This window comes from Hevea brasiliensis, chromosome 10, assembly GCF_030052815.1.
Source record: "Hevea brasiliensis isolate MT/VB/25A 57/8 chromosome 10, ASM3005281v1, whole genome shotgun sequence".
Classification (NCBI taxonomy): Eukaryota; Viridiplantae; Streptophyta; class Magnoliopsida; order Malpighiales; family Euphorbiaceae; genus Hevea; species Hevea brasiliensis.
In genome coordinates, this window is record NC_079502.1 from 98,288,310 (window position 1) to 98,313,015 (window position 24,706).

The 24,706-nt window shown below is 33.6% G+C and overlaps 6 protein-coding genes across 6 annotated transcripts; 2 read left to right on the forward strand and 4 right to left on the reverse strand.

Moving 5' to 3' along the window:
* The first annotated feature begins 1,301 nt into the window (after positions 1-1,301).
* Positions 1,302-3,802, forward strand: LOC131169271 (expansin-B3-like). The gene is made up of 4 exons (XM_058128409.1): positions 1,302-1,626; positions 1,829-2,135; positions 2,353-2,482; positions 3,219-3,802. The coding sequence occupies exons 1-4, from the start codon at positions 1,464-1,466 to the stop codon at positions 3,414-3,416; spliced, it is 798 nt and encodes a 265-aa protein (XP_057984392.1). The 5' UTR covers positions 1,302-1,463; the 3' UTR covers positions 3,417-3,802.
* A 1,212-nt stretch (positions 3,803-5,014) lies between these two features.
* Positions 5,015-8,505, reverse strand: LOC110668235 (clathrin light chain 1). Its single transcript, XM_021829389.2, has 3 exons — positions 7,856-8,505; positions 6,001-6,154; positions 5,015-5,877 (listed from the first exon to the last, which is right to left on the reverse strand). The coding sequence occupies exons 1-3, from the start codon at positions 8,314-8,316 to the stop codon at positions 5,287-5,289; spliced, it is 1,206 nt and encodes a 401-aa protein (XP_021685081.2). The 5' UTR covers positions 8,317-8,505; the 3' UTR covers positions 5,015-5,286.
* A 163-nt stretch (positions 8,506-8,668) lies between these two features.
* LOC131169272 (lanC-like protein GCL2) lies at positions 8,669-10,933 on the forward strand. The gene is made up of 6 exons (XM_058128410.1): positions 8,669-8,949; positions 9,059-9,237; positions 9,375-9,486; positions 9,587-9,703; positions 9,789-10,106; positions 10,324-10,933. Exons 1-6 carry the CDS (start codon positions 8,764-8,766, stop codon positions 10,660-10,662), a joined length of 1,251 nt encoding a protein of 416 aa, XP_057984393.1. The 5' UTR covers positions 8,669-8,763; the 3' UTR covers positions 10,663-10,933.
* An 837-nt stretch (positions 10,934-11,770) lies between these two features.
* Positions 11,771-13,569, reverse strand: LOC110668236 (uncharacterized). Its single transcript, XM_021829390.2, has 5 exons — positions 13,403-13,569; positions 13,111-13,325; positions 12,624-12,794; positions 12,297-12,532; positions 11,771-12,155 (listed from the first exon to the last, which is right to left on the reverse strand). Exons 1-5 carry the CDS (start codon positions 13,470-13,472, stop codon positions 11,906-11,908), a joined length of 942 nt encoding a protein of 313 aa, XP_021685082.1. The 5' UTR covers positions 13,473-13,569; the 3' UTR covers positions 11,771-11,905.
* Positions 13,570-17,851: 4,282 nt separating this feature from the next.
* Positions 17,852-19,323, reverse strand: LOC110668205 (uncharacterized). Its single transcript, XM_021829354.1, has 5 exons — positions 19,270-19,323; positions 19,054-19,184; positions 18,525-18,586; positions 18,087-18,293; positions 17,852-17,946 (listed from the first exon to the last, which is right to left on the reverse strand). Exons 1-5 carry the CDS (start codon positions 19,321-19,323, stop codon positions 17,852-17,854), a joined length of 549 nt encoding a protein of 182 aa, XP_021685046.1.
* Positions 19,324-19,888: 565 nt separating this feature from the next.
* Positions 19,889-22,889, reverse strand: LOC110668298 (probable polyol transporter 4). The gene is given in 4 exon segments (XM_058128411.1): positions 19,889-21,032; positions 21,035-21,715; positions 22,477-22,509; positions 22,512-22,889. Coding segments are annotated over 4 exon segments (1,560 nt in total). The 5' UTR covers positions 22,678-22,889; the 3' UTR covers positions 19,889-20,352.
* Positions 22,890-24,706: the final 1,817 nt, after the last annotated feature.

A 24,706-nucleotide genomic window follows, 5' to 3' on the forward strand; every position in this document is an offset into this window, starting at 1 on the left:
ACAAAACAGAAAAAGATTTTCCCTTTTGCTATTCACTTTCCCTTTTCACCCTGAGTTCTGAAGGTTTTTGTTCTTAATTGAATCATGCACATAAACCTTGAGTGAAGTTACCAACATGTACTGATTAGTGGAAATTAAATATAAGAAATAATAAGGGTAAGTTTCACCATATCTCATGTGAGGTATTATTTTAATGGAACTTAAAATAATTTATATCAACACTGATATTTAGTTTAAAATATAAAATATATAATAAAATTTATCTATTAAATATATTAATTTTATATATTTATATGTTAAATTCATAATAAATTAAATATTGATAAAAATATTCTTAGACTAAAGTTTTGTTTGATTTTAGCTTGTCTATCCAAATATCTAAAATGGGAGATCCATTTTTTTCTTCTTTTTAAATAAAAAAAGCATAAATACTATGAAAGAAATTGTTAACTCGTATCTTATGTATATAAATTATCTCTCATAATCTCGTAAAATTTACTTTCTATATTATAAAAAATATTTACTTTTTATAAAAAAAAAATATTATATTTTAATACTCTTCATATATCTAATAATTAATCATAGGTACGAGCTTTCCCCACTTTGGTCCATGAAGCCCCAATAATTCATGACTTTTGCACCCACTTTGGAGATGACAATTAAATTGACATATTAATGCTTCCCACCACTCTAAATTCTCTCCTCAACTTTCCTTTCAAAATACTTCTTCACTTAGCCAAACTGTGGGTTCCGTCGATGTCGCCGATAGCAGTTATATCTTCTTTTATTAAAAAAAAAAAAAAAAAATTAATGGACATATTCACTATTCAATGTGGACGAGCTTTTCAACGAAATCGGCTACACCCTTTCATATTTAGTATACCAAACGCCGTTGTTTCACCTCCTCCAATCCAAATCTCGGGTGTTTTCTGTCACCACCAATCGCAGCCACTGTCAATTAATGACTCTTTTCCACCCCTCTTCCCACGTGCATGGTAATAAAAAAACGCAAACGTAATAACGGTTGAAACCAACCTAAACTCTACGCTCCTCCCTAAGTAGCGCTAATCTTTTTCTTAAAATGACGAAAACACCCCTGAGAACAGTACGGCCAGCGGAATTAACGCCTTAACGGTCGGTGGGACCCAGCTGCCATCGAAGTGGCAAACCTTGTAAATAAGCCCAAGTCTCATGGGCCACGCGGTCACTAGAAAATGTAAATTATAATTATAATAATAATAATAATAAGCCTTCGTTCCGCTTGTGCTCTTTATATATGCACTGCTCCCGAGACCAGAGTTCAACAGAAACAACAAAAGAAAGCTGTCGGCAAACTTATTTTCAACTGTTCTTTCACTGTTCTCCGCCGCTCGCAGTGAAAGTGACGTTGTAGTGGTCGTCGAGGTGGTGGTATTGGTGGTGGGTGGCGACCGCTTTTCTTTCTTTCTTTCTCAACTCTAACAATGCAGCGCCACCGCAACTCCAGCCAGCCTTTGGGTTTCTTCTTTCTGGTGTTCTTCAAGTGTTTGGTGGCCTCCGGGCAAGTTCCCCACCGTGTAACCGACCTACATTGGCATCCAGCTACTGCTACCTGGTACGGTAGCCCCGACGGTGATGGAAGTGACGGTAGGTCCCACCACTTTTTTACTTTTTCTAGTATATTCCCTTGGCATTGTAGTTTGGATCTCGTTCTGGTGGGTTTCTAGTTAATTATTAACATGGAATTTGTCAAGAAAATCCCAATTGAGGAAAAGAAAAACATTCATTTATTTTTTATTTCCAGAACTCGAAAGATTTCCCTCTCTGTTAACGCATATGTTTTGTGCAGGAGGGGCATGTGGGTACGGGTCACTGGTGGACGTGAAGCCGCTGAGGGCCAGAGTTGGTGCAGTGAGCCCAATCCTGTTCAAGAACGGAGAAGGTTGTGGCGCATGTTACAAAGTGAAGTGCCTAGACAAAAGCATATGCTCAAGAAGAGCTGTAACCATAATCGTAACAGATGAGTGCCCAGGTGGGTACTGCTCCAATGGACGCACCCACTTTGACCTCAGCGGTGCAGCCTTTGGTCGCATGGCTATAGCCGGTGAGAATGGCCAGCTCAGGAACCGAGGCGAGATCCCTGTTGCTTTTCGCCGGTATGTAGTTGGTCAGTTCTTTAGCTCTCTAGTTTAACGGCCTCTGTATGTTTAGTTTTTGTCATTTTTTATTTGGTCACCTTTTGTTTATTTGTTAATTAATTATTAATTATAAAATCGTTCTCCAAACACTAATACTTCAATGAAATTGACCCAAGCGTCCCTTTGTTTTCTCCTTGATTAATTTTTAATTTGTTTTATGTCCATATGATTGTAGGACCCCATGTAAATATCCAGGGAAGAACATTGCCTTCCATGTAAATGAAGGTTCAACAGATTACTGGCTATCTCTTCTAGTAGAGTTTGAGGATGGTGATGGTGACGTTGGATCTATGCATATAAGAGAAGTAAGTGTATATATAAATATATATATATATGGATTCTTTTAGGTGCATGTTATAAAACTTGCACTTTCTCATTTACCCAAAAGAAGTTGATGCCTAAACGCGCTAAAAAAAGGAATGGTCATTCCATAAAGTATGTTGTTAATTAAGAGTGGATAATTCCTATTATTGCGGGTATATTAGTCACTAATCATGTTTGGCTTTGCCACTTTATCAAGAAAACATTGCCTTGATGTTACTTTGCCTAATTAATTCCATCTTTTATTATTTTATTGTCATGTTTGTCTAGTGCTGCCAATAAGCTCAAAAGCATGCTTTTTTTAATTAAACCTAACAATCAATTTAGAGCAACCGAGACCCCACCATAGGATTTTTCGGTTCGATTTTGATTTTCATTAAATCTAATAATTACTGTTTTAAAGAAAGAAACTTCATTTTAATTTTGAATTAAACTGCAATTAGTATCGAACAGTTTTGGTCTTGTTCAAGTTAAATTCAAATTGATTTCCGTCTGATTTCAAACTCGATTAGACCGGTCCGATTCTATTAGGGAACTTGATGGTGACCAGGCTTATCTTCGACTATTTCATGTTGACTTATTGCATGTGACTTTGGGGCCACAATCTTAAATCTTCACGTTCTAAGCTACTTTCCCCATCAAGGAAAAAAAAAATTATTTGTAAAAATAGAAATGCAGAGCTTTAATTACTTTTTTTTTTTTATATATTTGCATTTGCAGGCAGGTGGCAGTGAGTGGCTAGAGATGAATCATCTATGGGGTGCAAATTGGTGTATTATTAGGGGACCCTTAAAAGGACCATTCTCAGTGAAGCTAACAACACTTTCAACTGGAAGAACACTTTCTGCAAGAGATGTTATTCCAAGAAACTGGTCTCCAAAAGCAACTTACACCTCTCGCCTCAATTTCTACTCTTAAATTCATATGACAAGGCTCCCTTTCCTCTTGCTCCGAAACTGGCTTTAAGCTAAACAAGATACAAGGAACAAGGAACCAAAACCTCCCCTTGTCCCCTTGAGACAAATGTTCCCAATGTTTGGTGTTTCTTTTCTTTACTCTTTTTTTTTTTTTCTCCACCCTTTTTTAGGAGAAAAGTGACCATTGGATTGCATAATGTTTGGCATCCGATGCTCTTCTTTTTTGCTTTTTCCTCTTGTTTTTTAAGGCCAATTGGTATGTTTGTGCAAGTGTTTGTAGAGGTAGCCCTCTCCAAAGGAGAGAGAGCGTAGAGTGTGTTTGTATTTGTAACGTCTGGGGTACGTAGGCCCTGTTTGTTTTTGATTAATTTGGATCTTTCAGTGGTACCTGTGTACTCAATTTGGAGACTCCATTAGGTATTAATAACAATAATATCGTAGACAGGCTTTGCCTTTGGCAACATAACACTCACATGCAAGAATGCTTAATAGCACTACGGTGACTACTAGCTTGGTGGGTGGCTGCTGAGTGGAAGCAAGAAAGGTTGCCAATGCCAAAAACTGCATGTGGAGGCGGTCCCGGCATCAAATCCAAGCTGATAGGAACTTGACTTTTCTCTGATCACATGTGATTCCAATTCAGAGAATGTCCTTACCCCTCAAACCCATTCACATGTCTTTGCTTGATCCAATGGTTATCAACTCGAGCGCACAATACGCACTGAGCTAATTACATCTCAACTTTAGCATGTGATATACTTCGAGATGATGCTTAATCATTGAAAATGCTCAATAATATCGAACTTATTCTTTAGTTGAAATAATAACAACTGAAAATTGATATGTGAGGCATACATGGATTAGAGCATGGATCTTTGTTCAAAAGTAGGTTTAATTGTCATCTCTACTATTCAAGATAATAAGATTTGAAAAAAGTAGAGAAGGTACTTATATAACATGATCAATTTTTTGTCTTTTAAGAATGAATAAAGAAGGAAATATAATAATTTGAACTCTTTATTATCATGTAAGATCTGGATCCATGAATTACCCTTTCTGTTGGCTGAGATGATGATGGTAACGACGATGATGATGCCGACTCAATTGCAGCAGAAAGTGAAATGATGATGCAATTAGTTGGAACAACAGTTAGATGATGACTATAGTTGGAGGATGTTCTTGAGAATGCTCAGGAAGAATGTTTCTTTTTGAAGGTTCAGATTCTTTTATTATTATTATTATTATTATTATTATTATTATTATTATTAAATTCACTAATAACAGTATCAACAATGCTTGTCTGGTGATGAAGTGAACTAAGGCCAATGAAATGTAGAGCATTCTACTCATTAATTCATATTCGAGTCAATTTGAAGTTAACGACCTTGAGCTCAGTGGCTCCAGAACTGGCTTCTGTTGGTTAACTGCCTCGGGCTTTATTGTTAGTTTTTTCTAGTTCTGTTTTGGATCCTGGTCTCCCTGTTCTAGACCTTCTTTTGTGTTATCTCCATTTCAGCTATTGTACTCAATTGCTTATTGCTCTGCCTAGGCACACAGTTATAGAACTTGAAAATGCTAAAAATGGAAAATCTAGAAATATGACAATCAAACTCAAAGCTGAGATCAAATTTATCTAAATAATGAATATGGGCAAAACTGGACGTTGCAATAGAGAGAGAAAGAAAGTAAAAGAACAAAAATTCCAAAAAAATCCTAGGGAATCCTATAGTTAGGAAGAAGCTCAACAGTTGCAACAGCCCAGGTTAGACTCAAGAACATCCAACTCAGATGCACTTATTCTTTGCAAAAATGGTTAAAGCAAAGTATTTAAAGAATGAAACGAAATTTATAATAAAAATCATGATGTGCCATCACTCATTGGTGGCTGGTTCACTAGCAGCAGTTTGCTCACCCTCGGCAGCAACAAGAGTCTCTATTTTAGATGAGTCAGGTGCAACATTGGCTGCGGCATCTTTAATGGGCAAAGAAGGTTGGTTGTTGGCAACAGCAGCAGCTGCTGTTGTAGGTGTAGGTGTAGGTGTAGGTGTAGGTGCAGCAGAACTTTTCTCATCCTTGCGATCCTCCCCTCCCTTTGCATCCTTGCCATCTTCCCCTCCCTTTGCATCCTTGCCATCTTTCCCATCCTTGGTGTCTTTCCCGTCCTTCGCATCCTTGCCATCTTTCCCATCCTTTGCATCCTTGCCATCTTTGGCAGGTGGGAGAGGCATCATATGAGCTGGAGGGTTTTGTTTAACCTTTGCAAAAATTTGCCTCATTCTTGAAAGATCAGTGGGTTTACCAGGCTTTGGACCCTGAATTACCACAATGGAAGGTTTTTTTTCAGGATCTTTCCTACCTCTCTTTTCAATATTTGGAACCTCACGAGGAATGATCTCAGCAATGGCTTTCCAATAATGTTTGTGTGCTTCTTTATGGAATTTCTCTTGGTTAGCCAAGTACAGCTGCAGAAAAGAGTCATTTTATCAGAGTAATAAAGCCAAAAGAAGCACAGAACGTGTGTGGGTGCTCACATGCGACAGAAACAGGGAAGAAGGGAGGTGGTGAAATGGGAGAATATGAAATACCTTCTCTCTTTCTCTGTTGTGAGCCTTGTTAGTTTCACAATTGAGCTGCCTTTTCTCATAAAATTCTCTTTTATATTCTTCAGCTTCATTAATAATTTGATTGCGCATCTCCTTCTCTCTCTTCTCCTTTTCCTCAAGATGGAGAGCATTTTGCCTGTGAAAAATGGACATAAGAGGTTATAAAATCTACAAATTTAATACCTAAATTACAGGCAAAACATACAAACAATAACAAAATGATCTCTAGAATACCTTTTCACTTTAAATTTACACACATAAGATGATGCAAAGCAAACATTATTCAATACTTTGTTTGACAACAATAATTCACTGATCATTATAAGCCTGCACTCTGTTTTTGTAACCATAACCAGTTATCATTTGTTCATTGTTGGCCGAACCCTTGATAGACAAGATAATAGAAAGGTAGCTAAAATAAGATGCTGAAGAACCTAAAAACACCACCATTGGAATTCAATATAGTTGATAAGGAAAGACAAAGACATCGGTCTAGAATATTTCTGGATTTTGAAGAAACATAATGATATAATATAAATAATCACACATAATATATACCCTTTTAAATAAAAAAATATACACCCCACCAAGGAAAATTCCCAAGAATATGCTATTATCTACTTTCCCTATAAATAGGGACAAGTAAGAGGAAAAAAGGTTCCTTCCTCCCCCCTTTCTCCCTCTCCTCTTCTCCTCACACTCTCTTATCTTCACCCTACCTCTCTTCTCTCTACCCTACCTCTTTTCTCTCTACTCTTTCCATAATCTATTTCTACCATAATACCACCCTCTCTAACTTGAGCGTCAGAAGGTCCTTAACAGGGACCTCTCCGATAGACCTCTGGCTATTTTCTCTTTATCTGCAAGTTCCCTATAGCTGAGACAACAAGAATGGGACCAATATTAGTGAAGTTACAGTTGTAGGCTTCATACATAGCTAACAAATGACAGAATAAACTACTTCAAGGCAACACAATATGCTAAGCACTTGCACTACCTTGTGTAATCAAGTAAGTTATCATTTCAAATAAGTCTTTTTGTTATTCAATTTATAGTATCATATCAATTGATCTTATTGTTTGTATCTTAAAAGTATGGTGAATGCCTTCCTACAGCTTCTTAAGTCCCTGGTCTCATCCTTCATATTTCATGAGCAACAACTTCCACAATTGAGCAAAGCCACAAAATTCTACAATAAGTGTGCCCTTTCAATAATTAGAAGGAACACAGACTCTCAATTTCAGTTTCAAATTAAGCACTCAAAAGTTTTTGAATAACGACTTCTTACCCCAAGCATTTGTTTAGCATGAAACGGACCTAAAGAAGTCTAACACTAAGGCAGTGAAAACCAGCATATTTGACTCTCAAAGAGTATTTAGGTTGGGAATTCCAACCAAATATTATGTCCAATAAGTTGACCACACAGCAGCCTCCAAAAACCTACACTGCAACCAGTGTAGACATTTGCCTTTCTTAAAAGTAAATTAATAGGAAACCTGTAAATCATGATAGAATTCGTACCCATCATTACATCTTCTGGTGTAAGAATGGTGTTCATCATTTTATGCCAAAATCTGAAAAGCAATTCTGATGATGGCAGACATTCAGTAAATTAGGTAAAATTCTTGATCCCGGATTTCTTCATAAACAAATAATTTTTAACGTTCAATAAACTTCCAAATTTATTTAAAAATTTGATCTTTTGAATCCCTTGTGTCTCAGATATTGAAAATCATGAAACTTAATGAGACGATTATACAATCTCCAGATAAAGATCAAACCTGATGCATAAGACAAGAGTCCAAGCCATCTCTAAACAGAAACTAAAGAAACTCACCGGCGCCACTCGCGTCGTTGGAAGCCTTCCTCCCGCATCTGACTAGGATCGGGCAGAAGCGGTCCATCGGAGGCAAAAATGCCACCATCATCCTCTCCATACCCCTTCGTATTACCATTGGTTTCAGGCGTCCCCGTGGTCTCGAAAGGCGAGGAGAACTCCTGGTTCGGCGCAGACAACCCAAACCCGTACACCTCCTGAGAATGTGGGTGGTCGCTGTCGTTTAAGTCGGCAGGCGACATAACATTGACAGGAGGATCAACATTGAGGTCATCCGAGATGGGTGGTGGAGGTTGGCCAGAGAAAACGTCATCCTGGGAGGTGGGTGCGGGGAATGAGGAGTCGTAACCCATATAGCCATCGTAGTCGAAAGGGCGGGAATTTGATGAAATTTGGTCATTTTGGATGTTGTTGGTGGAGTCGTCTCCCCCGGGAGTGAAGGAGTCAAAGGCGGACGCCATTGTCGATAATTAAGAACCCTTTCCTCTCTACCTCTGTAGGTGGTGGTGGGGCGGTGGCTGGTGAGCAATGGCGGGTGTTAGTTGAGGAAGTTTCTCGTTCTAGATCGTTGTGTTCGGATCTCTAGAGGATAAAAAGTCTGCCTCCCAACTAGAAAATAACAATAAAAAAAGAAAAAGAAAATTTCCAAAACGTGCTGCTTTGCCATAGCCTTAATTAATATAAATAGGCCAAAAAAAAAAAGGGCAATAAGGTCAAATTTTGCCGATCTATAAAAAATGATTCGGTTTGATGAAATGTTGTCGTTTTGGACTAGTTTAAGGATTTTCTGCCACGTTGACATGTTGCTTTTTCAACGTGCAAGGAATAGGACAAGCTGGTGAACGGTGCGAACTACAAAACTCTCATCTTTTTCCATTGAAGGAATCATAGGTTCTGCGAGGAAGAAAATGGCTGATCGATTTTTTCCCAATGTAATGCCTGACTTTGTGAAGGAAGAAGAAGCAGCAACCTCAACCCAACAACCACGAGAAGAAGGGACTACTGATGGAGATTCTCTTATCAATCTTCTCTCTATGCCTTACCCTACTCTCTCCCAGCGATTTCAACGCGCTGCCTTGGATCTTAAAGAAACTGTACCTTCTCTCTCTATTCTTTATATATTTGTTGTGTTTCCTTTTCTTTGGTGCTTTTCTTCTATGGAATTTTGGGCTGACCCACCAGGTGTTTGTGAGTTTGTTTCAGATAGTGGTGGAGACGTGGGGGTTGAGTGGACAGAGCGTGCAAGACTTCACTCTCTATAGCGGCAGTCTTGGCACCGCCTTCGTTCTCTTTAAAAGCTATAAAGTTACCAACAATAAAAATGATCTCTTCGTGTGCTTACAAATTGTTAAGGCCTGCGACTCTGCTTCTCTTGCTTCTAGGTGCTCCCTTTCTCCATCCTGTAAAATAAATCACTTTATATGTTTGTGTTCTGGCCAGGTGATTCATTTTACACTTGAAGCTGCTATTAAGCTTAATTAAGTGATGTTTGATTTTGGTGATATATTTCACAAAATAGGGATGTCACTTTCATGTGCGGACGAGCCGGTATTTCTGCTCTTGGGGCTGTTGCAGCAAAGCATGCTAATGATGAAGCATTGCAAAATTACTATCTCAATCAATTTGGAGAGGTTCTTTAACCCTTCTTGATTGCTTGAATTTGCAGCCGTTATTCTGTCAACATTTTTTCCCGTTATTTGCCTTAGAATTTATGATTGATAGATGAAACAGGTTAAGCTGTCAAAAAATCACCCTGACGAGTTATTATATGGAAGAAGCGGCTACTTGTGGGCTTGTGTTTTCTTAAACAAACATATTGGCGAGGGCACTATTCCTCACAAAACTATAGTGAGATTCCTATTATAACTGCTTTTGCTAATTTATTTTCTATTTTGTTAAACAGTAAAGCAATATTTGGATAAACTCAATGTAGCGTGCAGTTGCAAATGAAATTATTAAGAATGGACGGTCATTGGCCAAGAAAGGAGGGCCCCCATTGATGTATGAATGGTATGGCGAGAGATATTGGGGTGCTGCTCATGGATTAGCAGGCATTATGCATGTTTTGATGGATTTAGAACTGAAACCGGATGAGGTTGAGGATGTCAAGGGTACTCTTATATACATGATCAAGAATCGCTTTCCCAGTGGAAACTACCCTGCTAGCGAAGAAGATCGCAAGAGGGATGTTCTTGTGCATTGGTGCCATGGAGCCCCCGGAATTGCCCTCACACTTGTCAAGGCAGCCAAGGTAAAATTCTCTGGTTAACAAATTTATTAAACTAGAGTTTCCTTTCATGGAAGTTCTTGCTGGATTGTTTCATTAACTTATATGACCTAAATATGTGAGTTATTCATTCCTGAAACTGTTCTTAGCTCACCCTTCAAACTTAAGTTCCATCTTTTCCCCTTTTTGAAGCTTCTTTATCTAGGTTTCCAAAAATTAACTTACTATTATTATTATTCAGGTTTTTGGTGATAAAGAATTTCTGCAAGCAGCTGTAGATGCAGCAGAGGTAGTGTGGAACCGTGGGCTGCTCAAGCGAATTGGCATTTGCCATGGCATCAGTGGTAACGCATATGTGTTCCTCTCATTGTACCAAATGACTGGAAACATAGAGTACTTATACAGGGCCAAAGCATTTGCCAGCTTTCTACTTGACAGAGGTCACAAACTTATATCTGCTGGAGAGATGCATGGAGGCGATAGCCCATACTCACTTTTTGAAGGGAATGGTGGTATGGCATATCTTTTCCTAGATATGATTGATCCCTCCGGAGCTAGATTCCCTGCGTATGAACTCTGAAATTCTGAATTTTTGACATGGTTTAGTGGGGTTTAATGCTAATATTTCTATTGGTGTAGTACAATCTTTTGAGTACCATATCAGAATGTAATATTCATGTGAAACATACTTCATAAGTTGGTTTAAGTTTGGCCCAGGTATTGTGCTCTGTCTAGGACGAGTTTTAAAGGACATTATCTTCATCAGAAAGGTAATGTCTTGCTACCACATTGTAGAAGCTAACTTTAATTGCAGATAAATTTAATTTACATTACAAGTTTTTATCACATTATTACTCGGTCTTGTTCAATTGTTAGTGAATAATTTCCGCAGAGATGGAAAAAGATTGTATGAATCATTCTTTCCTATCATAAAAGGAGTGTTTAGTAGTTATTGATGTCACATGTATCTCTTGTATATTATGTCATTGATGCATGTTATTTTTTTTAAATTAGTTATTAAATATGCATGGTTTATGAAGATTAAAAGGGAAGAATAAAAAACAGAAGGAAAAGGGGTAGATACTGACGATATTGCAAGGAAAAGAAGTAGAGAGAAGAATGAGAATCAGAATGTGGAAATTCAGTTTGTTGAATAGGAAAGTATCTTATTTATGCACAAGCTGTCGGCAATCTTTAACCATTGGGGAACTAATCATATCAAAGCTCTTCGATTTGGTGGGGAAAAAGTTATTCATGACGCATCCATTGCCTTCTTGATCTCCTTCAAATTTCTTGTGGCTGTCTTCTTCAACAAAGCTTTCTTGCAATTTGGTTTGATAGTGTATTCGGCTTTGGTGAAGCCTTTGTCCCATTTGAAGTATGTTCCTAATCCTTCCCTCTTACGTAGCAGATCATGGGATCAAAAGGATCTGATTGAAAAGAACTTGAGGTGAATAATAATGCCATTTGTTAGGAGGTTGAAAATCTCTCCACCGCACCTTTATCGTCTTGCTGATCGTGTCATGCATATTGATAAATAGATGTAGATTTCGCCTATACCTCCAATAATTTATATGCAAGTGTGTGGAGGTAGAGTAGAAGGATCAATCAAATTGTTATTCTCAGGAAGTTTGCCCTACACTAATCATTTTTATCAATTTTCATGTTGTTTAACTAAGCATTAGGGATAAAAATAAAAGGGAAATTCATGTCTCCAAACATATTACATCAACATCAAGCAACTCAAAAGACGCATACAAGGGAACTTTATTTTCTCAAATGGAAACTATTACCAAACTTGAGGTGCTCACAGAACATCAACTTCAATTACTATGTTTGTTGAGGAAGTCGATGAGAATCGCATTCACTTGCTCTGGAAGTTGTTCATGAACAAAATGACTACCTTCTTCCAAGAATAAGATACTCAATTCAGGCACAAAATTCTTCACTTGTCCACTTCTTATGTAATCCTCCATACCTACAAACTTCAGGACGTAGTCCTTCTCACCCATGATGAACAATGCTGGACATTTGACTTTTGGACAAGTTATTCCACTATCTATTACTAAGCTCCTGCACAGAAGTATCAACCAGTTAAAGCTTGAGGATGTCCATCTTTTAAGGAATGATATAATATGATCGAGTAAGTACAAGGAATACAGAAACATAAACCATTATGGCTAGATTCAAACATAAAGCATCTTGCATATGTACCTATATGGAACCTGCAAAGGATAACGAAATCCGGACTTCTCATAAAGAGATGCATAAACTGCTAGATCTTCCTCAGAAAACCATGGTGGTAAAGGAGTAGAAGGATCAACCAAGTCCATGATCTCCTGGTCATCTCCTGCTACTGGTGTCTCAACCCCAGAGAAAAGAATGTAAATATTTCTTATCACTGTCTTAACATCTAACCGGCCAAAATCTGCTTCAGCTCTCCCTGGCTCCTGGATACATACAATTGTCAAATGTCAATTGAGATTGACAATAGGTCTCTCCCAGTAACGATTAGAACACAGAAAGAAAGTGAGAATCTACCTGCCACCTTGTTATGTAGAAACCTTTTGGCATGAGATGATTTTGGACAGCATTAGCACCAGGTAGCATGAAAGGAACACCAAGAGTTACAAAAGCAGACACCCTGTCCGGGTGAAGGGCAGCTAATAGGCTTATTGGCAAAGCCCCAAAATCCTTGCCAACTAGAAAAACCTGCTACCAAAACATAGACGACATCAGGTAGATTTTCTGCAAAGTGGATTAGATATTGACCCCATGGCAAACCCATTTATGAAATTTGTAAACTAATGATAAACACACATATACTAAATTTTTTAATTTAATTTACAAAATCTGGCAAGTGTGATGACTGTGTGCACCTATATATGTTCTCTAGATGACCTTTGCATGTATTGGATCCAAGAACCAGATATCTTGGGCAATTGATCACTAATTTTACCAAGATTACTACTTGTGCAGTGAACAAAAAATTCGAGAAAAGAAGGAATTTTGTGGAATGCCCACTAACCTTACTGATGCCAAGAGTGTCAAGAAGGGCAACAACATCATCAACAAGGTCCATTAAGGTCCCTTTCTCTGGCTCAGGTGGCTGATCAGAGAGTCCATAGCCCCTGAAATCAATAGCTATTGCTCTGTAGCCAGCTTCTGCAACAGCAACCATCTGGTGCCTCCATGTATACCAGATTTCTGGGAATCCATGAAGGAACAACACCACCTTAGTACCTGCACACAAGTTCCCATTATTAATCACATTATTTTGATAACTCAAATGAAAAAAATTATTGAAATAAGAAGAATACCAGTGCCAATCTCTGCCACATGTAGTCTTAGTCCTCTTACTTGAACATGGGTGTGCTTGATCTGTTCCATAGCTGATCAGTAAGGGCGAGAAAGCAAGAACTTCCAAAGACTATAATGAGTGGAAGGAATAGAGGAATCTGCCAAGAGCTACCCTTAGAATATTAGTTGCCAAGTAAGGACAAATTAAAGGCAATAATTAGGTTTGGGTCAGGATCATGGACGGACCGAGCTTAGGACGAAGAGGGGTACCAAGCCCTGAATTTTATCAAGATAATTTTATTAAAAAATCTCTTGTTAATTTATATTTATTTTATATATGTTATTTTTATAAATTATATATTTTAATTGAATTCAAATTAAATTTATGCGTTCGTCCCTGTTGCGATATGATCCTGACATTTACTTCCGTCATGTGTGGCGTTGGGTCTGAAATTTAATTTTTTTAAAAGAGATTTAAATGTCATTTAAAAAAAATAATTTTAAGAATTTGTTTAATTATTTTAAATTTTTAACTGATATGTTTAAAATAATTTTTTTTTGAAAAAAAAAAATTACTTATAATAATCGCTCAAATTATAATTTCAAACAAACTTTTAGTGATTCCCAACAAGATCATTTTTGTCTGATTTTTACATCTTCGGGATAAATTTCTTCACTTTCACTGTCAAAGATGTTGCTAATTCATATTGATTGCTTTGTCTTCTTCAAAAATCACTAGTGGTTGGCTGCCAACCATCATAGATAAGATACTGTTTATCAATGGCTTGGTGGAAAACTAGGCCTTCAAAGGTGCAGTGGAAATTATTATTTAGTTTTTTTTTATTTTGATAAAATTAATTTTTTATTTTTTTATTTTAAAAATATATTAATTAATTTTTATATTTTTATTATATTTATTTTTAAATTTTTTTCTAATTTAAATTAATTTTTTTATTAATAATATATTAAAATAGGAGAGAGATTATTTTTATAGGACTAAATAATTTAAGACTTAAAAAATAAAGAAATTATATAGTTATGATTCTCAAATTAAAATTACCAAATGAACTAAAGAGTAGATAAAAAATATATTTTTTAAAATTGAGAATTAGATAATTATTTTTGTTAAAAGAATGAGAAGTGAGATGAGATAGTAATTTTATCTAAAATAATAAAATAAAAAAATTATTATTTAATTTCCTATTTTAATAAAATTAACTATTTGATTCTCTTGAAAAATACATTAGTTATTTTTTCTTGTTTTATTTATAGTTCTTCCATTTAATTTAAATCAAAATTTTTTTATTAGTCATTATATTTAAAAGAGAAAAAAAAAATTACCATTACAAGACTAAATAGTTCAAATTTTAAAAAATAAATGAAGTATACAGTTACGGCGACTAAATGAAGTTCACACATAAGATATTACCGAAGGAACTTAGGGCCTGTTTGGATTAACTGTTGAATACAATCGATAATTAGTGATATTATCATACTGATAAATGATAATCGATAGCTAATGATAATGCTTTATATTAAGTGTTTGGTAAAATTATATTTAGCCGTTGCTGTTAATATGTGAAATGACTAATAAGGGTATATATTATATAATTTATTTTATTATTTAAATAAATATAAAATTATAAATTTATTACATTATATTATTTATTTTATTATTAAATTAAATATATAATTATTAAATTAATATATTATATTATTTAAATAAATATATAATTATTAATCTTTTATATTACATAATTTATTTTATTATTGAAATAAGAAAATAATTATTTTTTTAAGATAATTAAATAATTTTAAAAATATAGATAAAATAATAAAATTATTATTATTATTAATAGAAAAATTTATAATTAATTTTAAGTTTTTAGATATAAATAAATATTTTATATTTTATGTTATTAATAAAAAATATTTTAACAAAGTTGAAATACGTTAATTAAAATGTTAAAATTATAAATAAAAAATAAAAATATTAATAATATTAATTTTCAAGTTAAATAAAAAAAGATAATATGGTCAAAATAAAAAATAAAATCAGATCAGTTGATGAGAAACAAGAGCTGATACAAACTGCAGCTGATGGGTATCATATCAGTTGCCCATCAGCTACTATCAGCTCTATTTTTTTAAGCTTGTCAAATACCACAATTTACATGTTTGGATGTCTATCAGCTATCAGCTGCACCCAACAGTAAACCAAACACACCCTTAGGGCCTGTTTGGATTAATCATTGAATACAATCGATAGGTGATAACATATCTTGTTAGTGATAATCGATAAATGATGATAAATGCTTTATATTAAGTGTTTGGTAAAATTATATTTAGCTGTTGCTGTTAATATGTGAAATGACTAATAAGGGTATATATCATATAATTTATTTTATTATTTAAATAAATATAAAATTATAAATTTATTATATTATATTATTTATTTTATTATTAAATTAAATATATAATTATTAATCTTTTATATTATATCATTTATTTTATTATTGTAATAAGAAAATAATTATTTTTTAAGATAATTAAATAATTTTAAAAATATAGATAAAATAATAAAATAATTATTATTGTTAATAGAAAAATTTATAATTAATTTTAAATTTTTGGATATAAATAAATATTTTATATTTTATGTTATTAATAAAAAATATTTTAACAAAGTTGAAATACGTTAATTAAAATGTTAAAATTATAAATAAAAAATAAAAATATTAATAATATTAATTTTCAAGTTAAATAAAAAAAGATAATATGGTCAAAATAAAAAATAAAATCAGATCAGTTGATGAGAAACAAGAGCTGATACAAACTGCAGCTGATGGGTATCATATCAGTTGCCCATCAGCTACTATCAGCTCTATTTTTTTAAGCTTGTCAAATACCACAATTTACATGTTTGGATGTCTATCAGCTATCAGCTGCACCCAAGTGTAAACCAAACACATCCTTAGGGCCTGTTTGGATTAACTGTTGAATACAACTGATAGTCATAATGATAATAAGTATCATAATGATGATAATCGATAATGATGATAAATGCTTTATATTAAGTGTTTGGTAAAATTATATTTAGCTGTCACTGTTAATATGTGAAATGACTAATAAGGGTATATATCATATAATTTATTTTATTATTTAAATAAATATAAAATTATAAATTTATTATATTATATTATTTATTTTATTATTAAATTAAATATATAATTATTAATCTTTTATATTATATCATTTATTTTATTATTGAAATAAGAAAATAATTATTTTTTAAGATAATTAAATAATTTTAAAAATATAGATAAAATAATAAAATAATTATTATTGTTAATAGAAAAATTTATAATTAATTTTAAATTTTTGGATATAAATAAATATTTTATATTTTATGTTATTAATAAAAAATATTTTAACAAAGTTGAAATACGTTAATTAAAATATTAAAATTATAAATAAAAAAATAAAAATATTAATAATATTAATTTTCAAGTTAAATAAAAAATGATAATATGGTCAAAATAAAAAATAAAACCAAATCAATTTATCGGTGATGAGAACAAATTTAAAAATAGAAATGACATAAACCGCAAATTGATGGGTATTATATCACCGCCTATCAGCTCTATTTTTTTAAACTTACCAAACACCATAATTTACCTGTTTGGGTGTCTATCAGCTATCAGCTGCATCCAACAGGTAAACCAAACACCCCCTTAATCTGTTCCATGGCTGATCAGTGAGGGTGAGAAAGCAAGAACTTCCAAAGACTAAGATGAGCGAAAGGAGTAGGGAAATCTGCCAAGGACAACTCTTGCAGCCTATTTGGAAAACTCTCCAGGATGATAATATTAGGTTAGGATATGATCATGACATTCACTTGCAGCCTATTTGGAATTGGGTTTGAAATTTATTTCTTCTAAAAAAAGTTAAATGTCATTTAAAAAAATAAAAATAATTTTTAATTAACATATTTAAAATAATATTTTTCATAATAACCATTCAACTTAATGAATCCTTACAAGATTTTATCTCTGTCTTTTTGCCATCTAATGGGATAAATTTCTTGATTTTCATGGCTGTGGGTTTCAATTTCAAAGTTGTGGCTCTTCCTTATTGATTACTCTGTCTTCTTCAAAAATCACCAGTATTTGGCTACCAGCCACAAAGATATAGACGCTGTTTATCAATAGTTTGGTGGAAAACTGGGCCGTCAAAGGCCCCCAAATTGGAAGCTTTTTAAAATAGATATAACATAATTGAGAAAGAAGCTTAGGATCCCCCACTTTCAAAACCTCTTATTTTACCTTTTAACAAATTATTAAAATCTTGTCGAGGGTTGTTCCTGTGTTTGTTGACGAAGTTGATGAGGAACTCATCCACTTGCTTTGTATGTTTTTTCATGAATAAAATGGTTCCCTTCTTCCAAGAAGACAGTCTCCAAATCAGGCTCAAAACTCTTTGCTTGTCCACTCCTTTACGCCCTCCTTCACGCCAGGCATCTTTAGGATGCAGTCAATGCTTGACGTTTCTCCACAGTCTACTCCTAAAAACAAATGTAGAAGTAACAGTAAACCAATTGCAAGAATTTCATATTTGTTGGGAGATATTGGTAAAGCTAGAGGTGATTTGGTTAAAGGTTCTTGTTTGGAGGGTTCTCATTAGTTGCATGTGCCTTTATGGTACTTGTAATGGAAAACGGAATTCTGAGTTCACATACAATTAAAGATGAATAAACTGCAAGATCTTGCTCAGAGAACCATGGTGTTAGAGGAGTAGAAGGATCGACCAAGTCCATGATCTCTTGGTCATCTCTAGCTATTGGTAGCTCAGCTCCAGAGAAGAGAATGCAGATGTTTCTTATAACTGTCTTGATCTCTAGCCGGCCAAAATCTGCTTGAGATCAAAATTCCAAAACAATTCAAATATAAACCAAGTTAATTGAGATTCTTTTTTTGTAACACAATTTTGAAAGAAATTGTTATTATTGGAAATTTCGGGTAAGAAATGCTGGAAAATGCTAACACTGTCCTTCACAAGCATTGTGTTGAAAATGGCTTAAATTGAATTGGCCCATGAATGAATACCACCATTCCATTTGACCCATTCTTCACTGAAGCCCACGGTCCAACTTGGCCATCAATCGAGCAAGTGAAATCGATGCAAGAAAGAAGCTTCTTGAAGCTCTGCAAATAGTGCAACTCAGTGGGGTCAAGAGTAATTTTAATTTGTTGCAAAATTATCCCTTTTTTTTTTTAATTATTTTCGCTCGTGGACATAATTCTTATAATTAAACCACATTAAATTCTTGCATTCTTATTTGTTATATTTTTTTTCAATTTAATCAATTTTAGTGTCATTTCTGCAACATGTTGGATTCCAATAACTTTGAAAATTCTAGCTGGATACCATAATAACTGATTACATAAATCAGTAAGTCACGATTAAAGTTTGCACATTCATGAAAGCACCAACACCATCATTTATTTGTTGATCTGAATCAAAATTAAAATCAGTACTAATAAAATAAAGGAGTTAAGAGTTTATGGAAATCCCACTAACCTTGGTGATGTCAAGAGTGTCAAGAAGGGCAATAACATCGTCAAGGTCCACAAATGACCCTTTCTCTGGCTCTCATTAGAGAGTCCATAACCCCATAGCAATTGTTCCATAACCAGCATCAGCAACAACAATCATCTGATGCCTCCAAGTGTACCAGATTTCTGGGAATCCATGAGGGAACAACACCACCTTTGGACCTGGATACAAGAATCCATTGTAAATCTAAATGCATGTATGATTGCATATAGAAATAAGCAACCAAGAAAAGAACAAGATAAAAGAAGAAGGATCCATATAAGCTTATTACCAGTGCCAATATCTGTCCTCTTATTTGTACATGGCTGTGCTTGATTTGTCCCATGGTCTGAAAGTGAGGAAAACCAAGGAAGAAGTTCAAGGGGCCTGGAGTGAATAAATTAGAGAATATGCGGCACAGAATCATTAAAGGGGCATATATATATGAGTTAAAAGCAAAAGGTTACAGGAAGGATGGGAAGCAACGATTTTCTGTGTATTTAGTTTCGGCAAGTCATGGTACAGTGGTTAAGACTCGAGATTTTCATTGAAAGGTGTAAGCCTTAAATCCACTAGATGGAAAAGGATATATAGAGGAATAGCTCTTTCTTTTATAGTTCACTAATGAACAAATAATTTTCCAGAGGAATCAGATTTATCCATATCCTTGTTAAAATGCAAAATAATGCAAGTGCAGGTTGAAAGAGGCACATGCAGTTCAGAGGGAGTTTAGTTTTGATTTGTGAGATCCAGTTTTGAGCCATTTCCACTTATATGTGACATTATGTTTCTGTAATAATTTCAAACCATGTTTATAGCTGAACTATCTGTTTTTGCCTTTTTTTTATATCAGTGTGCACATGTTGTCTGCATCTGATCGGCAAGGTCCGAAAGAAACACAAACCTGGAGATCCTGTAAAAAAATTTACATATGATGATGAATTCTGTTGCACAAATTTGTCTCAGCTTCTCTCCTTTGGAGTTGTGAACTTTATTTAGATTCATCTTACAATATTCCAGACAACAATACACTGCCTAAAATTCCATTCTATAGTTCACTTATCAATATGATTTCCTCATGGAATTCAAGTGAATCAATCCTATAAGAATAAACTTCTTAACGTACATATTGAAGTAATTCCAGTAATGCATCTCACTTGGATTACAAAAAATGTAATTTTAATTTATGTTAAACATGCTTCCATTGCTGCGAACTCATAGATACTTGAGGCTGCAAACTCTAACAGGTGCTGATTCAATACCAGTGAGAATCTAGGTAATTGGCAAATAGTGCCTCAACAACCATAATAGTTTCTGACTGGCAAAAGTTGGATAGCTAAGGCTTGTTTAATTAGCCTTTCCAATCAAGGACGAGTCACTCTTTCTCCACAAGATGCTCAACATCTCCCAGCTCCACTTCGCCCCCTTGCCATTGGTCTTCATTCTGAAACATCCGCTCAATCTGTTCTAACGACTTTCCTTTTGTCTCTGGGACAAGTGTATGAACAAAGACAACAGAAAGTGCAGAAATTGCTGAAAAGATAAAGAAAGTTCCACCCATAGAAATTGCTCGGGCAACAGATAGGAAAGACATCGCAACCAAACCACTGCACACCCTATTACCCACTGCCCCAAGTGCACCAGCCTGAGCACGCAGCCTTAGAGGGAATATTTCGGTTGTCACAACCCAGCATATAGGACCAATTCCCACTGAAAAGAAACCTACATTTGCACAAATGAACAAAATTGACAGTGCAATCCCAACTTGTCCTTCGCCAATAAATGTGAGCGTAACCCCCAAACTGAACAAACAAATAGTCATTCCAATCGTGCTCAGATAGAGCAAGGGCTTTCTCCCAAGTTTGTCAATTAGAAATATAGCAACCAATATGAAAACAGTCTTTGAAACGCCCACAGCAACTGTTGCAGCAAGAAGCTTTGTTTCATCCTGAATCCCAGCTCCTTTGAAGATTTCAGGGCTGTAATAAACAGTTGCATCAATTCCTGTGATCTGTTGGAAGCACTGAATTCCAAAACCAGTCACCAACATCCGTCAAGTGCAGGAGAAGGGCTGAGAAGTTCACGCCACACAGCCTTTTCTTCATACTTGTCTCCATTGGTATTTCCTGCAGCTTTTTGTATTTCTTCAAGTCTCTCCTCCACCTCTCTCTCATTCTCATTTGTTTTTAAGAGCACTAATCTTGCTTCTTCAACTCGATCTTGCATGACCAACCACCTCGGTGACTCAGGGATTATGAAAAGTGCAACTGCAATGAAGACTGAGGGCAAAATTCCGACAGCAAGCATTACCCTCCAACCTGTGTTCACTGGAAGATTTGAAAATGCATAATTTGAAACATAACCAAGTAAAATTCCAAGATTTATGAAAATCTCGGGGAAGGAAGTGAGAGAGCCTCTAGCAACAGTTGGTGAAATCTCAGCAATATATACTGGGGCAATCATGACTCCGAAGCCGATTCCAATTCCAGCCAAAAATCTTCCTATCATAAGTATTTGGAATGAATGAGCAAGTGTCATTATAGCTGCACCACTTTGAAAGACTACAGCAGCTAAGCCCATTGTCCATTTTCTACCAATAGCATCTGATGTTCTTCCTCCAGCTAAACTACCAAAAAGTGATACAATGCTCAAACACCCAACCAGAACTTCTTCCTGCACTTCAGTTATGTTCAGATCTTCTTGGATGAATATGATTGCTCCACTCATGACACCTACATCTGTAGATCATAATGTCATTTTATAACTACAAGTAGAGGGTTCAAAACAGGAATAATGTAATTTCTGTAGGGGTTTGTTCCAAAATGACTCTTAAAAATAAGCCTGGGAATAATTCAAGATTTTGAAGATGAAAAGAGTCAGAAGATGATCAAAATTAGATACAACCAGCGCAAAGTGATTTCTAAATTAGTTTTGCATTATCATGATGGAAGATTAGGTGGCCTAGTGTCTTAACCAAACTAATATCCAATTTTACTGATCCTCCTCTCAACGTATTACAAAATCTAATAACCACTTCATCCAACAATCAAAAACCATTTTTATTTATCATTACTTAATCATGAGGAAAGACACCACCAAACCCCACAACCCAACCAAAAAAGAAAAAAAACCAACAATATTAACATTTTTCAAATCTATATAGTTAATTCAGACATCTAGGTTGCTTTGCTAACATTCTAAAGTAAAATGGATTATATTCAAAATAAATTCCATAAGATTAGAAGTAAAGTTTTCTGATAATCCAAAATAACCAAAAAGAAAAGGGCACATAAGACATACAGAAATTCCAGGGAATTCCCAAGAAATAAAGAAACAAAACAGCATCCAACTGCTAAGCACAATAGCCAATGGGGAATCCAAAAGAAGGGCAGATCAAATATAATATCAAAACAATTAACAAATTGTTAAGACACTAGCAACAGCAATAGCAACCACTACCATTTATTCATCAGAAGTCAAAAGGAAAGATATTTTTTACCATAGCCAAGAAGAACAGAGTTTAGAGAGGCAAAATGGCACAGGCAAGAACATATTTTCTAGCACTTGAACTCCTATCTTGATGATGCGAATCATCAAGATCCTCCGTGAACTCAGAATCCATTCTCTTGTACTTATTCTTCCCTCCCAAAGACACATCCATCTCCCGATTCCCATTTTCTTGGACACCCACCAAGCCCATTCCCGCTTCCCTTTCTTTCCTGTCTATCAAGAATCAAATGACACACCCAGAAAGAACTCTTGGTGGGTTTTGACTGAACCAAGGATATGGGTTGGTGGTTTTAGATCTGAAACTAAACAAAGAGAGGGAGAGGAGGAAGACAAGTCTTGAACAAGTGGGGTCTTTATTTTTGTTGAGCACGCAAACCACTTCGTAAACTAAATACTTAGGCAACATGCTTACATAGAATTAGAAATGGTAAACATCACAATGCGTTGAATTGACCTGCTACTTTAAAAATTAGATTTATTGGCGCTTTCAACGTAACAGCTATAATGCACAGGTGTTCTAGATTATGAATTTATTTTTATTATTATTTTTTTTTTCCAAGCAAATAGCAAAGAATCATTTTTATTTGAATGGTAGTTTGGTTTGTATTTCTAATTAATAAATTATTTTTCTGTTTCTATCAAAAAAAAATTAATTTTGATCTATAACTATTTACTAATTATAAATTAGAGTACCCAAACCTAAATATCTCAAATTTAATATATATATATATATATATATAATTATTATTGAATTATGCCTATCACTTCATAATTATCATTAAATTATACTAACATAAAATGTGAGACTTTAAAAATAGAGAAGCATTTTTCATAAAAATATTACTTTAAAGCTTGTTTGACTTTGCAATTTAAACTTAATTTTTAAAAAAATTACTATTCTATATATTATTAAAAAAAGTTTAAAATTATTTATCTATTTTAGAATTTTTATAAATAAAATATAATTTTTAATAATCTTTAATTAATTTTTTTTAATAATATCTAAAAAAATATTTTATTATTATTTAATTTAATAACTAAAACCATGAATTTAATTTAATTAATATATTTAAAAAGTAATGCTCTAAATCTACCTAAAGATCTCGCCTAGCCCATTTATGTAGGGTCAATACTCTGTGTCCTGTAAGGGAAGATTTCTAAAGTTAAAGCCATGAATTTTTCCTTTTCAACACTTCATGCGTGAATTAAGACAGGCGCGCGATTGCTGCCTTTGTAATTCCCTCCCCATTTGCATGAGCGTTAAGTGCAATCTCTTCTTATTTGCCTAATTAGTAATTTCTTCTCTCATTTGCCTAATTAGTAATTACATTACTTCCACTCACAATTCTCTCACTTATTTAAGGGAAAATTATTATTTTATCAATATATTTTAACTAAATTAATTATATAATTATATTATTTAATTTATATATTTTATTTTTATTAAATTATTTAATTTTTTCATTAAATTTTTATTAATTAATTCATGTGAAATTACTATTTAATTTATCTATTTTAATAAAATTAATTAATTTATTTCTATATTTTTTAAAATATTGATATTTAGTATCTATATTTTAAAAATATAATATTTTAAAAAAATATTATAAAATAAAAATAAAAAATTTCTTGTATGGTGATTAAATTTGAATTTACTTTTTTTTAATTATTTAAATATTTTCATTTAATTCTTTATGCATCATTTTTTATTTTTTTTAGACAATATTACTTAGAAATCTATAAAAATTGACTGACTTTTTATACATACAACTTATACTAAATTACAGTAAAAGACAAAAAAAATACAATAAAAACAGAAAAAGAGTGGGTGTAAGGAAATAATAATGAGAAGAGATAAATAAGAGAGAGTAAGAGATAAATAAGAAAGAAACGATTAAGAAAATTTGAGTATAAAAAATTAATAAGAGAGAATAAAGAGTTAATAAAATCAATTTATATAGATAATTAATATATTTTTTAAAATATATAAATCAACTAATTAGTTTTATTAAAATATGTATGAATTAAATAATAAATTAATAAGCATTACAGTCTTTTAATTAATAAAAAATTTAATAAAGGTGCTAAATATTTTAATAAAAATAAAATACATAAACTAAATAATGTATTTCAAAATATAAGAACTAAATAATTAATTTTATTTAAATATAATAATTTTTATTTTTATTTAATTTTAATAACAACTCATATTTAAAGTC